The sequence below is a fragment of the Thrips palmi genome, unplaced genomic scaffold, assembly GCF_012932325.1.
Source record: "Thrips palmi isolate BJ-2018 unplaced genomic scaffold, TpBJ-2018v1 HiC_scaffold_16, whole genome shotgun sequence".
Classification (NCBI taxonomy): Eukaryota; Metazoa; Arthropoda; class Insecta; order Thysanoptera; family Thripidae; genus Thrips; species Thrips palmi.
In genome coordinates, this window is record NW_023144625.1 from 4,209,797 (window position 1) to 4,228,088 (window position 18,292).

Below are 18,292 nucleotides of genomic sequence, written 5' to 3' on the forward strand. Positions count from 1 at the left end.
CGTGCATACATAATAGTCCAATTAGGCATTACTTTTGGGCATTTAAAGTTGTGTTTTATTATCCTTCATTACGCCATTTAAAAAAAGTTAGTTACTTTTAACGATTTTCGTTAAAAGTAACTTATTGATAACTCGATAACGTGGCCGAGAGGTGTTAACGTTAACTAGTTATCGTTAACAGGGGTCGGAAATTAACTTAACGATAACTCGATAACCAAAAAAATTAACTTTAACAACCCTGCTCCTCTCCCCGCGCATCCGCGTTCAAGCCCCTGGGCCGCAAGACAGCCTTCTGATGCACCGGAGGGCTGCTTGTGCCTCGGGGGCTCGCGGTGCGTCAGTGAGAGCAGGAGTGCAGGTGAGTTCCGCCCTGGCAAAACAACTGTTTGAGTTCGCACGCATTCGACCCACCCCTGCAGCCGCCAAGGTAAACCGCATCCGATGTGCCCACTATGCTTTTTGCGCTATTCACCTTTCGTGGTGCTGAACACAGGACGTTCAACCTTACGTCGGGTCTGCATGTGGCATGCACCCTCAATGCACCGTGTGCATTAGGTGCACTGCTGCTGTGGGCCCGAGAGGGAAGCCTGGGAATGGGGTACACCGCTACTCTCTAAGGACGGTCTCTGAACCGCGGACTGCAGAATGGACGTAACTTACTCTGCAGTCCGCGGCTCGAATCCCGTGCAAAGAGAAATTGGGTTTATTACCCTGCCTGCATGCAGCCCCGCTGAGGCTTTGCACCGTTGTTTCTTTTTCGCACTGCTTCTTCGCACTCGATGTTTTACTGCGATGCTTTCAGAACCCTGTACACTGTTTCAGAGGACGGCGCGCGAACTGCCCGGTACTTGCCACCAGCTTGTCAGTGTGAGCGCCGGAAGGGAGGTCTCTGGAGCGGCTTCGGATTTCGAGCCAGTCGCAGTCTTGGTCTGATCCCCAGAGCGTGGCCAGTCCAGCGACCGCACCAGCAACTCGTAGGTATCGGCGTTCAACGTTCGTTCCGTTGCCTCCCCTACGAAATCAGACTGCGCGCCCGAAAACGCCCGAGAGGTAGGCAATCTTCGCTGCGCGCTCGGTAGCGCCAACGAGGTACGCAACCATTCCGACTCGATCGTGTCAGAAAGCGTCACCAAACTTATCGGCTTACACTCTCGCCACTTTTCTCGCTTTCGACTGCACTCGACTACACTTTTTGGAGCGCATGCCATCTGACAGAAACGCACCTGTTGGCCCTGTCTGCGTCGTACACGCTCAATGCACTCGCGCGCGGGCTGAGGCGTAGTTGGCCCAGGGAATTCCGGGGAGGAAATTACTGTTTCTCTCTGCTGACGGCCTTTGAACCGCGGACTCCACGTTGCGGGCTCGAAAACCGCATAACTAGCAAAGAGAAACGTATTTACTCCTCTCCCCCACAACCACTCATGCCGTTTCAGTTCGTATTCGCGCCCCCCTATCGTGACATTTCTGCGATGCTTTTCACAACCACTCTGTTGCAGGTGACATTTTTACTGAGCTCTGGCGGCACTACATGAACGGACGACACGCCATCCCGAGATATTCGTCGTCAGTTCACCAGCTTACTCCCCAATGCGTGCCCAGGCGCCAGAGCTGCGGGAAAGCCTCCAGCGCCCTACAGGTAGGCAACCCTTCGCACTCGTCGTAGGTAGCGTCCGCTGCGCGCTCTATCTTTGTGTGGTGGCCGCTGGTAGAACTACGTCGGCGGCCGGAACGCGCTCAGCGCGCCCTACTTTATGTGGCGGACACTTGTGCAATCTCTTCGGTCGGCACACCAAAAACTAAAACTATACTCGTCCCAGCGTAACCTTTCCATATCACTCCGCCAGCCGCCGCCAGCAGCAGCCGACGCAGCCGACCAGCATAATTTCTCATAGAGGGCCGTTGACACCAGGGTTCTGTCGCTTCACAAAATAGTGCAACAGTAATGCTATGGTTTTTAATTAGAACAGCACCCAATATTATTGAGGTGACCTGAAATCGCAAGCGCACACAATTTTGAAAGCATTGAAATCATCCTCAAATGACATCATAAAGCTAAAGACTGTTTTGTGTGGAAAAGAGAGAGTTGTTGGCGGTAATTTTTGAATATTACAAAAAGGCTAATCAATCAGTTCTTTGACATGAGCCTGAATCTTTTCTTGTTTTTTTTTTTTTTTCATAATATTGATGTTGCGTGAGTCACAACTTTATGATCAGGAGATTCTTTTAAGGGCAACTCATGAAAAGAGTGGAATAGGTCTTGAGGGTAATAATCAGCCCACATTGGGTTTGATTTGGTTGAAAGAGTTGTTTTATTCACAGTATCAGTATAAATTTACAATGAACATTACAAAATACTAGAAGTGATAAAAAACCTAACAATAAACAATAAATAAAATATATAAGCAACAAAAACAATAATTACTACGGTATTGAAAGGCAAACAAATAACAGACAAAACAATAAATAAAACTAATGAAAGGGGACAAATGAAAGACAGTAAATAATGTGTAAAATCAAATTGAAACAGTAAATAATACTATAATGCGAGGCAACAAATAAAACTTATTTCTTTATAATAATCTTTATAACTTTAATATTTTTCAGACTAGTGTTTTTGAGATCAGCTACAGTTGTGGCCATTGATTTTGTCGGCAGCTCTGCAACCCCCAAGTCCTCCTTCTGTGTTCTTTTTCTTGTCCTTTTCGGCATTGGAATCAAGGGCGGCCAGTGGGTCCTTGCATTCAGATGATTCACTGATGGAGTCAATGGCCAGGGGAAAACAACACCCGTGATAATGTCATGGGCCATTAAATCCCTATACAGTGAAGCATCTTCTTTGGCAAAAGTAAATGGAGAGTTTCTGCTCACACACTCCAAGTACTGGCAAACAAAGACACCGCAATCTCCACCAGGACCTTGTTGTGGTGCATCCTACATGGGACCAAAGAGAATAGAATTTGATTAACTGTGAAGTACTGACAAGGCACTGTCATGCATGAGGAACCGCTTTAACTTCTTCTTTCAAACATACCTCAGCAATGTATTGTTTCCATTCCTTTTCAGGGAAGGTAAATTTCCTCCTTGAATAGCACTCACTAGAAAAATAACTGAGGAGCTGTCCCAAAGCATCTCTGTGGTATGTCCTATCAACTGCAGGAAGCAGGCTGTCGTACAAGATTAATGTCTTGTTTCTCATGTCTAACACAGCCAGGACCCAGTGCATGTTCCTAATATTTATAGGTACACCCACCAGGTCATACTGAAATATGTCAATTTTCTAAAAATAAAAAAAAGAAGTTAGAACAAAGATGCAATTGAGGGGGTAAATCAAGGTGTCTATCAGATGAGACCTACCTTTGTCCAAGATAGCACACCAGAGTGAGTCCTTGACACAAGTGTGGAATAAAACAATGTATCAAATACATACAGAGAGGGGTAACCCTCTTTGGAGCTCCTCTTCACCAGCAGCTGCATGTACACGTTTATGATCTTTAAAAGAAAAGAGACACATGCAGAATTGTTCAGATAATCCAACAAACAAGAGGAAAATTTTTAACTGATAACTTACTTTGTCATTGAGCCAAGAGCCATTAACAAGCAACTTAAGGTCACTTCCAAAGATATCATGCTTGCTGACCTGCACCATAAGCCGAGCCTCATTGCAGCTCATCACCAGCTATGAAAATAATATTTCCAAATAATGAAATTGTATTGAGAGTGGAGGACATTATCACTAGCACTAGATAGGAAACAAACCTGGTGGGCACGTGATGCACTCACAACAAAATTACTGGAGTAACTGTGATCATGGTACATGGAATGAAGTGCAGGAACACATGACAGTTCTTTGCATTCATCCCACACACTCATAAGCACATCTTGGCGGCTCTGAACAATGTCAAGAGCAGTGAGTTCATCATCAGACAACTCAATAGGTTCCTCTTCAGTATAATGTAGGGCTCTCTTTCGAGGCCTCCTGACAGGGATCTTTGGTGTGGATGATGCAGAGACTACAGAGGAGGTGGGGAGTGAGGTGGAGAGTGGTTGAGGGTCATCAGCCCTCATATCCTCCTCATCTTCCTCTCCAAAGTCGTCCTCGTCCAATAAAATTTTAAACTGAGAATAATCAGTGCAGTCAGGTGGTGCCACTTTACATTCCTTTTCAAAGAGTTCATCAATTAGTCGATTGGCTCTATTGACACAATTCTCCCACATAGTTGTAGTGTGTTGTGCTAGAGCAACCTCCCACAGGGCAAGCATCTCTTCTTCACTTGAACATCCCCTTACATGGTCTTCGAAATATCGTTTCGCTGTGCTCCAACCATTTTCTATGGGGCTCAAGTGACAGTGATAGGGAGGCAACCACAAGATCTGGACGTCATAGGGGCAGTGTGCCTTTAGAATTTGTTCCACATTCATACTGCAAGGAAAAGAAAAATAATTAACAACATTAGCAACACTGAAGGCCTTCAGAGGTGAAAATCAGCCATGTTACGCACCTGTGGTCCTCAACATTCCTGAAAGCAATTTCTCTGAGTTGTGGTACGGTCATCTTCACATCGAAAGGAATGCCTCTTGCTGTCAACCATGCAATGACATCATCCCTCTTGATGTTTTTCTTTGGAGCATCATCCTGAAAAATTCAACAACCCAGTAAAAATACAGGGAGCCAGCTGGCAACGACTGATCTGCTGCAATCTGCACTCCGTCCAGCTCCTGAAAACATTGCATGTCATGACACAAAATTACACAACCAAAGAGTCTACTGAGTCTACTAAGAAGTAGTGAAACCTGAAACAAAAAAAAAAGAAAATTGATGTTAATAATAAGGTTCAAAATTCTTAAAATTCATAAGGGAAAATACTTACTGGGGAGCGCGCCGCTGAAACAGAAAGAAAATAGAGGTTAGCACCGGCAAATTGGAGATGCAAAACCAATTTTCAAATCAAATACCTGCGACACAGGGATTTCTCTTCAAAAACTCACTATCTTGTGACGTGACAGCAGCAGCTCTTGGTCCTTGGAGATGAGCGATGCACTTCCCACCACTGGTTGTATTTCACCCACCTATTCCCTCCTATTCTCCAACTGAATGTTGGAAATACAAAACCACTTTTGAAATCAAGTACCTTTAACTCTGGGATTTCTCTTCAAAAACTCACTATCTTGTGACTTTGCTGTGGTCCACTGCATCGGCGGCTCCTGGTCCTTGCAGATGATGAAGATTGCAGCTTATGCTTGCAGATGATGGTGAGTGCAGCTTATGCTTGCGGATGATAATTGCAGCTTATGCTTGCAGATGATATTTCCCACTACTGATTGTTTTTAACCCTCATTCTAGTGTTCCCTGAAACCCTCTCCATTGTCCCTGCCCTGCTACTAACTGCAACTGTGTTGCAGTTAGTAGCTCTCTCCTCTCTCTCTCTCTTTTTTTGGAGGTCCATCGGTGAGCCTGGTTATTTTGGCTATTGTTGGAGTACTCCTCCGCCAGAGTTGGCGGCTATTTTTTTCCCCCCAGCCTGTATTGAAGGCTGGAGTGGGGGTCCATCGGTGAGCCTGGTTATTTCGGCTATTGTTGGAATCCCACTCCACCTGAGTGATGGCAGCTACTTTGTTTTCCCCCAGCCTGTATAGGAGGCTGTTTATTGGGGTAGGGGTCCATCGGTGAGCCTGGTTATTTCGGCTATTGTTGGAGTCCCACTACGCCTGAGGCAGCTGCTTCACTCTGTTAATTTTCCTTTCTTTTTTTGGGGGAGAGAGAGATGAAAGAAATTATGCATAACAAAATACCCCTGATCAAAAATCTAAAGCCTGAGTCTAAGAACTAAGTGGCTCCGTCCTCGTGCAGCTGTCATAAACAAAAAACAAGCAGAACACAGCATTAACAAAGATCCCAACAATTCAATAGATACACTTCAATATTATCACTACCTAGGGGAACAAACTGTCTGTTTGTTTCGTTTCAATGTCTGAAATTTAGTAATTAGTCAGAAAGTAATGATTATAATAAATAGGAAGGTTACTGTTAAGTGAAAAAATGTGAAATAAGGTATTCTAAAATAAATTTGTGGTAGCAGTCATGTTTTTACATTTATAAATATATGAATAAGATAGCATAGACTCTTCAAAATATTTCTGGTAATTATTCTGCAGAAAAAGATCTTTAGAACCTTTGCTAAAAAATATTAAGATGTTGTTCTAATTTATAATTGAATATTAACAGCCATGGACATACAGCAAAAAGCCTGTGTCATTTAATTTCTATGGCCCTTTTTATGACCTTGAGACTTCGAAAGAATTGACTTTAGACCTAAAAACAAAACTGCTCATACAAATATTCTAGAGAGTAAGATTTGCACTTAACAGAAACCTCAGATGCAGCATCTACGCTTGGGTACTCACCATTTTCTTGTGATACCGGGCATTATCCATGATGATGATGGTATCCCCAGTAATGAACGGTGCAAGTTGGGTTCTCACCCACTTTTCAAAGTTTGCACCGTTCATTGAGCCATGGTAATCACCGTCATTGGTCTTCGATTTGAAGATGTTGGAGGCTCCTGCGACCCAACCCTCTTTTCCTCCGCAGTGCTGTACAATGAACCTCTGTCCATTGTTTCCAGCTCTCACCGAGCAGCTCCGAACATCTTCATTCCTCCACTCCTTGCCACGAAATGAGCCATATCGGAAGATCCAAGTCTCATCAAGCCACAGGAATTTGTACTTTCCCGTGCTTTGAAGCTCCTTGTATTTTTGGACAAATTTTATACGCTGCATTACAATATTCGGCTGCTCCATCAAATACCACCGGTTGTTTTTTGCCTTGTATTTGAAGCCTATTTGTCTCAAAACAAGTCGAAGAGACTCAGTCTTTCCATTAAACGGTATATCTCTATCTCTGTGAAGAAAATTTGTCATGAGGAAACACACATATCAGAACACTTTTCTTTGTGGTGTGGAATGCACAGATACATACTTAATTTCACGGAGTAAAGTTCTCAAGTTAAAATGTTTGTCTGAAAGTGTGCAAAGCAATTAGTAAAAGAAAAAATGGGTTCCTACCGCATAGCCATAGCATGATTATGACAACACACAGATTTCACTTACGAGTCTTCCGGAGATCATATATCATATTTGTAATAGCGTTCTTAGTGAATGAATCACATGTTGTCACTGGAGACGCCTTCATTCGCTTCTTGCCAGGAGTCTCAAAGGGCAAGCCCTCTTTGAATCTGTGGACATAGTGGTCCACAGATTTGGCACTAATGCCCAAGAGCTTTGCTGTGAGCTCTCTACAGATAGAAATGAAGTACAAATAAACAAAATTAGAAAATAAATAAAATAGAAAAGTGAGAAACTGCAATTAAAAGAAAAATGAGCAGCCATGTAATTTACCTGGTACTCATTGGACCCGGAGTAAACAGGTTCATGTCCTTCAGGAAATTTAAATTCTTGTATACAGAACAAATCGCACTCTGCATCTGGCTTGTAAATGGTCTGCCCGAGCGGATAGCACTGTCATCTCTGATGGAATTTGAATTGTTATTGGGGGTAGAATTAAGGTTTGTTACAGATTTACATGTTGTCAAAGGTTGAGGTTTGATATCATAAATTAAAATGTAGGCAGATGACCCAAATTCATGAGACTCCAATACTGAGGAGGGCAATACAGTGACCTGTAAAGTCAAACAAATAGTAAGTCAAAGTGGATGAATCTGTTAGCAGATCTATTGGTAAATATGAGAGCGGCTCAGACAAGTACCTGGCTGTCATCAAACTTGCACCATTTGGTTCTCCCAGCGACCTGCACTCTGATGACAGCAGTGTAGTGCCCTTCCTCTGTGGTCTCCCCTTCATGTAGAATGACAGAGCGCAGTCTGTACTGCCTGCCCTTCAATTCTAATGTTGGGTTGATCACCACAGTACTATTATCCTTGCCATGTACAGAAAATCTATTCAGTTGAATCATCAAATTCGGTGGATATGAAACCAAGTCAATCCACTTTTCCTTGGGGACCTGCCTGTTCTGGCACTGCTCACAGTCTGCCAAGACCTTCACCTTTGACAGCTCATCGTCAAGGGACTTCTGTATTGAACTATGGGGGTATATCAACAATTGTGATTCTTCATAAGGTTCATTTAGCCAATGATGTTTACTAAAACAGCAACCTGTAATTTGAAAATAAGACATTTGTGACAGGTGGTGATATTAATAAAAATGCTGTATACTGCACAAATAACAGGTACTCCACGTACTTTGAGCTTGCACGTAGAAACCAAATGTGGTTGCCATCAGTCCACAAAGGTCTTCCGGCACTTCCTGCATTTCAATGTACTCCTTATGTAATTGTTTAAAGATGGCTGTGAGAACCTCATGAGTGTCATGCTGTTTTTCAAGTTCCCCTACAAAGGGTGCAAACTCTGCAAGGAATCAAATGGTTGTTGTAAAAAATAATTAAATTATAGACCACAACACTAAGAGGACAAGTGAGGCAAATACCTTTTAATGTCTTCACAAAATCTTCAATGTGGACAACTTTAGACTTCTTATGCTCCTCATTCAGCTTAATGAGAGCGCAGATCAGACATGGTGATTTGCACTCTGGCGAATGATTGCAATCAGCAAGCCACTTCACAAAATTGTTGCATAGGAGCAATACCTAGAATGTGAGCAGTTCATAAGAAACTTTAAGACTTGCTGATCATAAACAGAGATGTTACGTTTCAAAAAAATCACCATACCTGCAAAGCTGCTCCAAGATAGCAAGTTTTGCCCATGTTTGCAAAGCCAGCAGGAATTTTGTTGAAAGCTACTTCTTTCTGTGGGTGAAAAAAAATCATAAGTAACAAACCAAAGACCTGCACAGCATTTCACTAATGTAAAAGATGCCGCAAGGTAACATGTATTGCCCATGTTTGCTATGCCAGCAGGATATTCCTTCAGAACCAGCCCATTCTATGAAAATGAAATGCTGTACAACATATCAAACCAACATATAGTATTTGAATTAAATAACAATGCACAGACCTGAGCTTGGGCTGAGGGTCGAACAGGAAAGTGAGACTCTGGTGCTGTCCTGGGGCAATTCTCTTTGTCTTCCAATGGTTGTGCGCTTTCATCGCACAGCGAAATTTTCTCTGTAGCCTCTTCAGACTTGTCTCCACTACTTCCTTTCGTGCATTTATAGCAGTAAACTGAAGAAGGTCATACATAAGATTATTTCTTTCAACAGTGGGCATATTTCAATGAACAAGAGGCTGAATATTCGCACTAACCTTGCTTTTTGTGTTGATTTTTGGAGACCTTCAGGCATGGTCTTTTTCTGCGTCTACTCACAACAGGCCTTTCATGGCACTTGGCACACAGTGTGCTAATGCGCTCTGCTTGATTTCCTGGAGTGATAATAAAGACACATTTTTATACAAAATAGAGAAATTTTGATGTTCAGCTTAAGAAGGTTCAATATCAGGTGAAGTTCTCAGTGCAGTGCCAAGCAAATGAGACCTCCACTGAAGCTACTTACTAGAAGTTCCTGAGATTTTAGAAGAATTGTCATCCATTGTAGGCTACAAATTTTCAAAAAAAACTGTATCGCGGCTGAAATGAACAGCTAAAATATGACGCTGAGGTCTTCCGACTGGCTTGATTGGCGACACCGCGCGTGAGTCACCCACGCCAAAAGATAACGGTACACCTGCATTCCAGGATTTGCATTGCCGCGGGCAGACAGGCAAGATGAGAAAGCGAGCATAGCGCTGCTCCTCCCACTTCAAAACAAGAGTCTCTCGGACCCTCTTTTTGCACTCAGATTGAGTGACTGAAAGAGATATCATAATGACAGCTTGCATTAGTCTAAACCTAAGACGTATTTGTATGCCCAGCTGGCTCTTATCTTTCGAAATTATGCCTTATTATTCAGAAATTTTGATTTGAGTGCACACGGCTGGCTTCTCCTCTAGACCGAGCTCCAACCTTTTTAGATTATCTTTGAGTAACTGAAAGAGATTCAGTAATACCAGCCTGTATCAGTGTAAGCCCTACACATTTTTGTCTGCCGGAATCACCTTTATTTTGCTATATTTTGCCTTCTTTTTTAGATATCCCGAATTGTGTGTGCGAGGACGGCTTCTCCTCCCGACCGAGCTCATGACTTTTTAGATTATCTTTGAGCAACTGAAAGAGATTCAATAATAATTGCTTATATCAATGAAAGCCCCGCACATTTTTGTCTGCCGGAATCGTCTTTATTTCAAGAATCAATACTTATTTCCTGAGGAATGTGAAATAAACTGCGCCAATTTGGGGAAAAGACGGGCGAGGGACTACTTTCGGAAAGGTTACGCTGGGACGAGTATAACAACAACAACGCCGAGCAGCCGAAGTGAAGGAAGAAAGGTTTTAATAATTGGTAACGAAAATGCAGTTTGAACGAGTCGCCGGCAGCTACTTTGCCACTACGCATTGTTGAGTTCGTGTTGCTAGTTCTGCCGTTCTACCGTTCTGCCCTTCAATCGTTCAGCTTAATAGTCTGATACTTCATTGAAACAAATATCCATCTTAGGTTAGGTTCGTTCATGGTGAATTTTTCACTGTTCTGGCAATGTAGAAATAGTTAGGTTTTCTTTATTTTCCCCTGCATGCAATATCATACGCATGATCATTCAATATGTATTCATAAAGATATTATGTGGCAAGTCAGAAGCTGCTATATTTGCTTCACATTCATTCGAAGCGTACAATTTCTGTTTTCAAGTATAAACAATCGAATGGATTCATGCTGTTTCTTATTGCAGGTGGCTGCAAGGGGAGTGCTGAATCTGTTCGCTTGAGTGTTGTGATTCCACCAAGTCTACTCCAACTCGTCACATCAATAACCCTGACAACTTTGCCATAAGGTTTGTTTCATTGTGTCCATAATATTATTCTTTTTCGATTTTAGGTAATATTTTTATTTGTAACTGTTTCTTCTCTCAGGGTTCTTCAAAGACTATCGAACCATTCTGGAGCTGGATCGTGTAGTCTGGATCATGTTCAAAAAGAGATGGCAACACTTCGGGACTGCTTCAGGCTTCTTCGCCTCCAACAGCTTTGCTTGGACTGCTTTCACAGTGACATTTTCCCCGCATAATGTGTTTCCGTGAAGTCCATATCTAAATATTCAAACAAACCATGTTCCTTTGTTTGAATGCAAGTGCTAGTGGCTTTTGATTACAGTGATCACAACTATTTACTTGAGATATAACAGGGCAAAGTATAAAATTTATTGGTTTATATCAGTGTATCGAGGCGTATCATATTGTTTTGATGTGGCCAGAGATAGTCGTAAAGATGGTTTCTCTCCATTGGCTGGGTGAGTGCCCATGTCACATTGTCAATTTTTTTTGTCTCTCTGTCTTATCTTGCTGCCCAAGACCTCCTGACTCTGTTGAACTTGGGGCAGATAAAGATTTAGTAATAAGCTCTTTTATTTTAATTTTTCAAGGGGAGTTGACAATTTTTCCTGGTAAAGACACTCAATTTCAGATAAAATTGTTTATACTGAACAATGGTTCGTTTATTTAGCAACTGTAGTCCTTACTTAGTTGGAAGCTTCTTGCTTGGTATTTTTTAATCAGATGACAAGACTATTCATGGGAAACTTGAATTTCAAACTGGTAATGCTACCATTTTGGAGATTTGTTTGTGAAAGTTTGCACTGAGAGTTTGAGCAACAGCAGCAACTTCACAGGAATAGGCATTGGTTTATTTGGTTTATTTCCCAGGAGGGCTACATTCTGACTCAGGATTATTTTGAAATGTTTGTAAGATAGCATTTTTAGAACAAACTTTGTCAGTTACTTATGGCATCACAAGGGGAGCAGGAAGTTTGGGTGGAGAGTGCAAGTGAAATGTATACTACTAGTGTCCTAGTTTCTGTACATCACTCTGCATTATGTTTGTTCCTTCTTTTACTTTAAAAGCTATCTTTAGAATGTTTGGTTTAGTTTGTTCATTCACCCACCGTCACCACTCGAAGACTGGGATCATTATGCCTTTGACCGCCCTGAATTGGCCACCTCCAAATATGTAGCAGATCCTCCAAGGTAAAGTGTCTGTACAGCGTCAATCAGGTTGTGGGTTGAATCTGATTGTTCTGTATTGGAGAGTACATTCCCCTGTTTCTCTTTTTTCTGCTACCTATTGTTTATGTCTGTTAGTTGTCATGACTTTGTGGATAGTGTTGCTTGATATCCAATCTTCTTTGGGGTACGTTCTTCCGTTCAGAGAACTTGTTGATTGGTATATTTTCTCAGCATTTTGCCACGGACATGCCTGTGGGGAGAGATATTGCTTTACATTTTATCCTAACTTGGTTCAACTTCAGTTTCCTTTTTTTCAATGCATATCTGTCTTATGTCCCTGTATCGCCAGCCACCACATCTTTTTATTTTCTGTTGCTTATTGTTGGGCCTGTGCATTTATTTTCATCCAGTTGCTAATCCCGCGATGTGCCTTTTGACAAATCTGAAGCTCATTTGTACCGCTTTTGCTTTGAATTTTTGTTTGCAATTGGGAACTGACAAATTCATTTATTCCTTTTCATTAGGTGGAGATGGAGAATTCCAAACCTGTTTCAGCAAATGGATTTACTTACACCGTCTCCTCCATCATCTTGTGACTATATTGCAACATTTTTATCCTTTATTCTTTTATCAGCTTCTTACAAGATGGTATGTTAAATTTTTCTAAATCTCTATTGTAATATTTTGTATACATCTAGTTGTTTTAATACTGGTTTTGTCTTTTAGGTTCTGTCAATGCAATGTGAATTACAATTACACCTCTGATGGTGTGGAGAAAAAGAACAAGGAAAGCATTCAGTTTGCTAGTTGGTACTTTTTTTTTTTTCTATTTTACACTCAGTGTTGTTAAGTGGTACCTACTAAGTATGTAATTTCATCTCTTGCAGTTCTGGTCGCACCCAAAGAAATATCAACGGTAAGAAGTAGAAGCTTCACAACATCAAGGGAACAACTCAACGTCCCATTAGAACTTCCCTTGTTCGAAGACTGGAGCCATATGCTCGAGCAGTTTCTTGCCTGTGAGATTACTTTCTTCTGCATTATTTGGTTTAACCTGAGTTAAATTAATTGAAGTAGTGCTCAAATATTTTCTCCCAGTTTATCTCATTTCGTATTGAAACATTTTATTCATTAAATTAAATTTTCAAGCAAACACTTCGGCTGGCCTTGTTTTGATTCTGCAAAATCTAATCATATGCTCATTGTATTTTATAAGGCACGTTGGAATGGATTCAATTGCTAAGAGCAAAAGGAATTGCACCTTTGGGCATTTATTTCCCTGTCACTCATGTCTGGCTCAAGGGCTGATTTTATCTTGCTTATAGTTTCTTACTGTTTCAATCAGCAATGCTTTTATTGCTTTAATGAGCCTTAGAAGGCCCTTGGCAGTTTTTATTGAATGGTGTGGTATGTGTGTTTGTGTGTATACATCTTTACACATATACATCTATACTGGGCTGCCCTATTTTCATTATGCAAATCTATTGTTACTATTTTATTTACCTAGGTTCTTTTGGACTGTGTTAAATTTGAATGTTAATGATGGTCACATATATTGGATGAATTTGATGCTCAATTTTATTTTCTTGGAGCGACAATGATGTGGCCTTGGGTCCCTTCCTTTTTATGGTATGTATTTTGATGAAAGTGCATTTTGTATGTGGTTTTCAATTTGTGATTTTCATTAATGAAAGAATGGACTCCAGTTAGTTGATGTTACTGAATTTTAGAAACAATTCTAGACCCAATACAACTACTGTAATAAATTTTGGTTCTCGTAATAGAGCAACTGGAGTTTCTGGAAAATAGGTTCTTCCACTAAAAGAGTAGATGGTACACACACAATCTAATTTTCTTGCTTTGGGGAATGAGTTAGTCAGACGTTATTAATACTTTTCCCTGCTTGTAATTTCTAATGAATTTCTATGAGTGGAATGTTCAGTATCTGTTGATTGCCAATTTCTTTTTCTTATCTCCTTTCAAAACAAGCTTCAGAATGCTCATTTTGGTTTGTTCTCACAAATGACCTTGGATACATTTAGTCATGACTCACTCTGAACCTGTATTGATTTATCTTCCAGTTCCTTATGGTTTCAACTAGTAGATGTTGCATTGTTTGAATGTTACAGCTCATTGCAAGTGTAAATTTCAATGATATGGTATTATCACATGAAAATGCATGGTGTGTATGTACATATTAATGAATGAAAATCTTAGGCAAAAACTATGGGCTGCCCTGTTTCTTAAGCCCTTTAGAATTCCTATCCTATAAATTATGTATTCAGGAGCGTTAACTTAATATTTTAATTATGGTTGGATCACTTATGGAAATGCCATGGTTCTTTCTACAAATGTGGATTTTTTATTGCTTTGCATTCAATCAAAAAGTGAATGTTTTGCCAGCAATTTTTCAGCATTATTACCTCAGGAAATGCATTTTAAGTCTGGTCTTGCTGCAAGTCTCAAGCTATTTTTCAGATGGAATGTTTCGACTTGTAATGGTTGATTTGATTCTATGTGGGATGGCCAGTACATCTTGACTATTCCTATGTATTGAAATAAGTCATTTCCATTTCTGAGAAGTTAGAATGTTTAAGCAACAAAGGCTGTTTCCCAGTTGGTTCGTTTGCATTGATGAGGCCACACTGTTTGTTTTAACTAGTGAATTGCATGGCTTTATGGATTTTATCAGTGACTAACTTCTCGAGTAAGTTTTGTTTCTAGAGATATTAAAACTAAAGCAGGTTTATTGTAAATGTGTGTCCTTGGTCCATAAATAGAATGTTCAAAAAAAGGAAATTTTGACAAGGAAAATAAGCAAAGAGGTTTTAAATGTGACTGAAGTGGATGTTTTCGTTGTTGTTTTCCCATTCTTTTCATATGTAACTGACCTGAAATTCTTATACCTGTTAAAGTAATTGAGACTAGCAAAATCTAGTTCCCCACACTTTGAATTCCGCACGTTGGAGTCAATTTCTGAGTTCCTTGATAATTATTGGCATTTTCTGTGTGTTCAGGTACCTCACTTCTTTTTGTATCCTCCATTTCTCTTAAGCGTTCAGTGAACAATTTTCCCAACATTGATTTATTAGTGGCTGTGAGTTGTAAGTGTGGGAAAATAAAAGTTTGGATGCATCAACTTGTCTTTTGTGTACTCACTCCCTAACAAAGTTATGCATCAATCAAGGAAAAATTAAAGTTGAATGCTGTCAAAATATTGTGTATTTTGTACACTGAGGCGCAGAATTACAATTGATATCAGAGTGAACACTTGAGTGAGAGCTTCAAGCTGCACAGCCATATACATGAAAACAATAAGAAAAAGGCAGCAAGGATCAAAGTTATGAGCGTCTAAACATCAGAAATTCACTTTTCTTTTGGACCTTTTCCTCTTAAGCACCTCATATAGCTGATTAATAAAAACTTTCTTACAATATTGCACTTAGGAAATGATATAATAATGGCAGCTTCGGAAAGAACACCACCTGAACATGAACTGAAATGTCATGCAGGCAGCGAGAAAAGATTGAAACCACACAGTTCACAACTCATCTCAAGGAATAAACCTCTTATTTACTTCTAACTTCTCAAAGATAGCTAAACTTCTTGAACTGCTCTGTCATAGGCGTTGTCGAATGTATGGGCAGCAGCTCGCAAGAAACGGAGGATAGCTGCATCTAGATCTCCAGGAGGGTTTCTGATAGATCTGTACAAAGTCCTGAGTCGCTGATCCAGGGCAATAGCTGATAGCTTACGTCCTCGGTTTGGCTTCTCTCCAATTGCCAGGGCCATTGCATCAGCGTAAGCATTGGCCTCCATGGAGCCCAATGCATCTGAAACACCAAGGGATGTTGTTGGAATTAATGCCACACTTCACTTGCACCAAAATAATAACTTTTCAAACGGGACTGAAAAATGCCTGTGGTCTAACAGGAAGGCTTACCAATGAAGTTGTAAGTATTAGGGTGATGCACACCAATAAAGTTTGCCAGCATTTTGTTGTGGCTCTCTGTAAGTTCAAAAATTTGTAAGAATGTCACGACAGAAACTTTGGGCAAGTTCTGACAAACCTTGTCTCAGGACATCGTATTCATTCATATAACTCACCTGAAGTGTTATTGGTGCGGTGGAACGATCCATACACACACATCCAATGCTTTCGAATGGGATGAGCAACCCATCGCCGTCTGATGTAATCAATTAACATTCTCATATTCCTATAGATCCTCACTCCCTGATCCCTGGTTAGTCTCAGAAGAATTAGGAAGCCTCTTCTCATAAATCGAACTGGCAGCAGTGCCAAACAACAGAAGCACTTAATCAGCTCACTGTATGGCCAAAGTCTCAAGAGTCTAGTCATGAGTAACACATCCTTAGCATATTTGATGATGGCCTATCAAATAAACGATATGACAAATTAAAATGAAAGAATGTTACATTGTATAGCATTGAAAATAAATTTAGTAAAAGGAAAATAGACATACACGAACTAGATGAAAGAAACATCCTTGACGCCGCAAATGAGGAAAAATGTTTGCAAATGCTCTCCGTGTTGCTGACTCAAAGTCAGTGATTACTGTTCGGAAGTTGTCACCTCCTCGCAAAAGAATGCGTAAGGTTCGGAAAACGGCTTCATAGGCTGATGTTGTCCGCCTTTGCATTAAAACCCATCCCAGTGGTATCACTGTACGGTCCCAGTTTCCAACTAGAGCAAAAACCTATGGAAGCAGGGTTCAACAAATGGTAAATCATCAACACACTACTTGCATACACAATAACAGCTCAACAAATAATACTGCACCTGAGATGCTTCATCTAGTTCATCAATAGCTGGCTTCACCTTAAATGTCCCATCCGCAAATAGAAGATCTAGTGAGCGAGCTACTCGGGCCATACGCCTTGACATGAATATTATGTGGTGGGACTGATCATCAGCTGTCACGCTTGCGGCATAGAGGCTATCACGAGCGTCATGAGTTGCTGAGATAATCCGATATCTCGGATCCTGCAGAATACGAGTCAACTCCCTAAGAGTATCTGGGGCAGGTGGAAACATCTTGGCTCGAGCACGCTGCATTGCACTACGGATTTTGGCAAGCCTTAATCTGACTTGCACTCGGATGGGATACCTAAATACAATGCAAATTACAAAAGGTCATTCCTGACAGATATAATCAAAATAAAAACACTTATAATTTCACGCAATAAAGCAGAGCTTGGCCTCACTTTCTAAACCCAACAAGCATGTCTTACCTTCGACTTTCTTGCACCAAAATGCGACGAAAGGAAATAAATTCCAAACTCCTACATCGGTTCAAAATTCTTCTACGCAACTGTAATACCATAGGATACAATCTGTCTCTTCTGTGAGTGTGTGCCTTCGTGTGTAAAAAACCTCTCGGCCTGTCACAGAGAGCAGAACCAGGGCAGTCTTTTTTCACACACTTGAGGTACATAGTACCCCTTTTATACACGTTCCTTCGGTATTGCCATCCGTCATTAACATGATAGATCCAGGATTGAGGTTGAGTGCCCCTGCACTTCCTCACACGGTTCAAAGCCACCATATCTCCGTGGAAAGAACTGCAATTAAAATGGGACATACATGAAGCAAACGTTGAAAAGAACAATGGGAAAATAAAAGAAAACGGCATTACTTAAGAGTGCTGAGGATGAAAAGTAGGCAGAAGGCACTCAGTAACCAAACACAGCATTTCATACGAAAAACACGACGGAAACAATGCATAACTACGCGTTCGCACAGAGACATAAAACAGGCAAAGGTTTCACATTTACAAGTAGGCCGAAGTGGGGCCGGCAAGGCGACTATTATGAATGTGATTGTTTAATCTTGGCCGTGACACACAGGACACACTGGAAAAGGCGGAGCAGAATGCCGCTCCGTGCAGGAAAACTTCGTCAACGACAGTTGACAGTGGGGCAGCAGCCAAGTACCCCCACCACCACTGCAAGTATTCCCTGCCGGCTTCCTCACCTCCGCGCGGTTGGGATGACTTTCGGCGCGCCCAGGGCTCAGGGCTAGCTAGAGACCCTGGGCTAGCCCAGGGTCCGTAGCAGCGCGCCCCTGGAGGTGCTACTGCTGCATCCTGCACATCCTAGTCGCGCGGGGGGGGGGGGGGATTGACATATTTTCAGATTTCACTGTGATTATCTTCTTGGACCCTCCCATGCTTTGTGCTTCAGCTATTGGTGGTAAGCAGGCCTCAAC

At 41.3% G+C, this 18,292-nt stretch overlaps 1 protein-coding gene and 1 long non-coding RNA gene across 5 annotated transcripts; one reads left to right on the forward strand and one right to left on the reverse strand.

The window, feature by feature from the left end:
- Positions 1-796: 796 nt before the first annotated feature.
- Positions 797-15,164, forward strand: LOC117642438. Of its 4 annotated transcripts, XR_004587563.1 has the most exons (7): positions 797-978; positions 1,497-1,636; positions 10,795-10,896; positions 10,976-12,084; positions 12,588-12,711; positions 12,790-12,869; positions 12,951-14,520. It is a non-coding gene; the product is annotated as an uncharacterized LOC117642438 (long non-coding RNA). The 4 variants fall into 4 exon arrangements; XR_004587565.1 differs by having other exon boundaries at positions 797-974; positions 10,976-12,711; positions 12,951-15,164; XR_004587564.1 differs by having other exon boundaries at positions 10,976-12,711; positions 12,790-12,873; positions 12,951-15,163.
- Positions 15,165-15,281: 117 nt separating this feature from the next.
- On the reverse strand, positions 15,282-18,052 carry LOC117642414. Its single transcript, XM_034380598.1, has 7 exons — positions 17,721-18,052; positions 17,317-17,646; positions 16,865-17,192; positions 16,548-16,781; positions 16,171-16,456; positions 16,007-16,072; positions 15,282-15,896 (listed from the first exon to the last, which is right to left on the reverse strand). The coding sequence occupies exons 1-7, from the start codon at positions 17,831-17,833 to the stop codon at positions 15,661-15,663; spliced, it is 1,593 nt and encodes a 530-aa protein (XP_034236489.1). The 5' UTR covers positions 17,834-18,052; the 3' UTR covers positions 15,282-15,660.
- Positions 18,053-18,292: the final 240 nt, after the last annotated feature.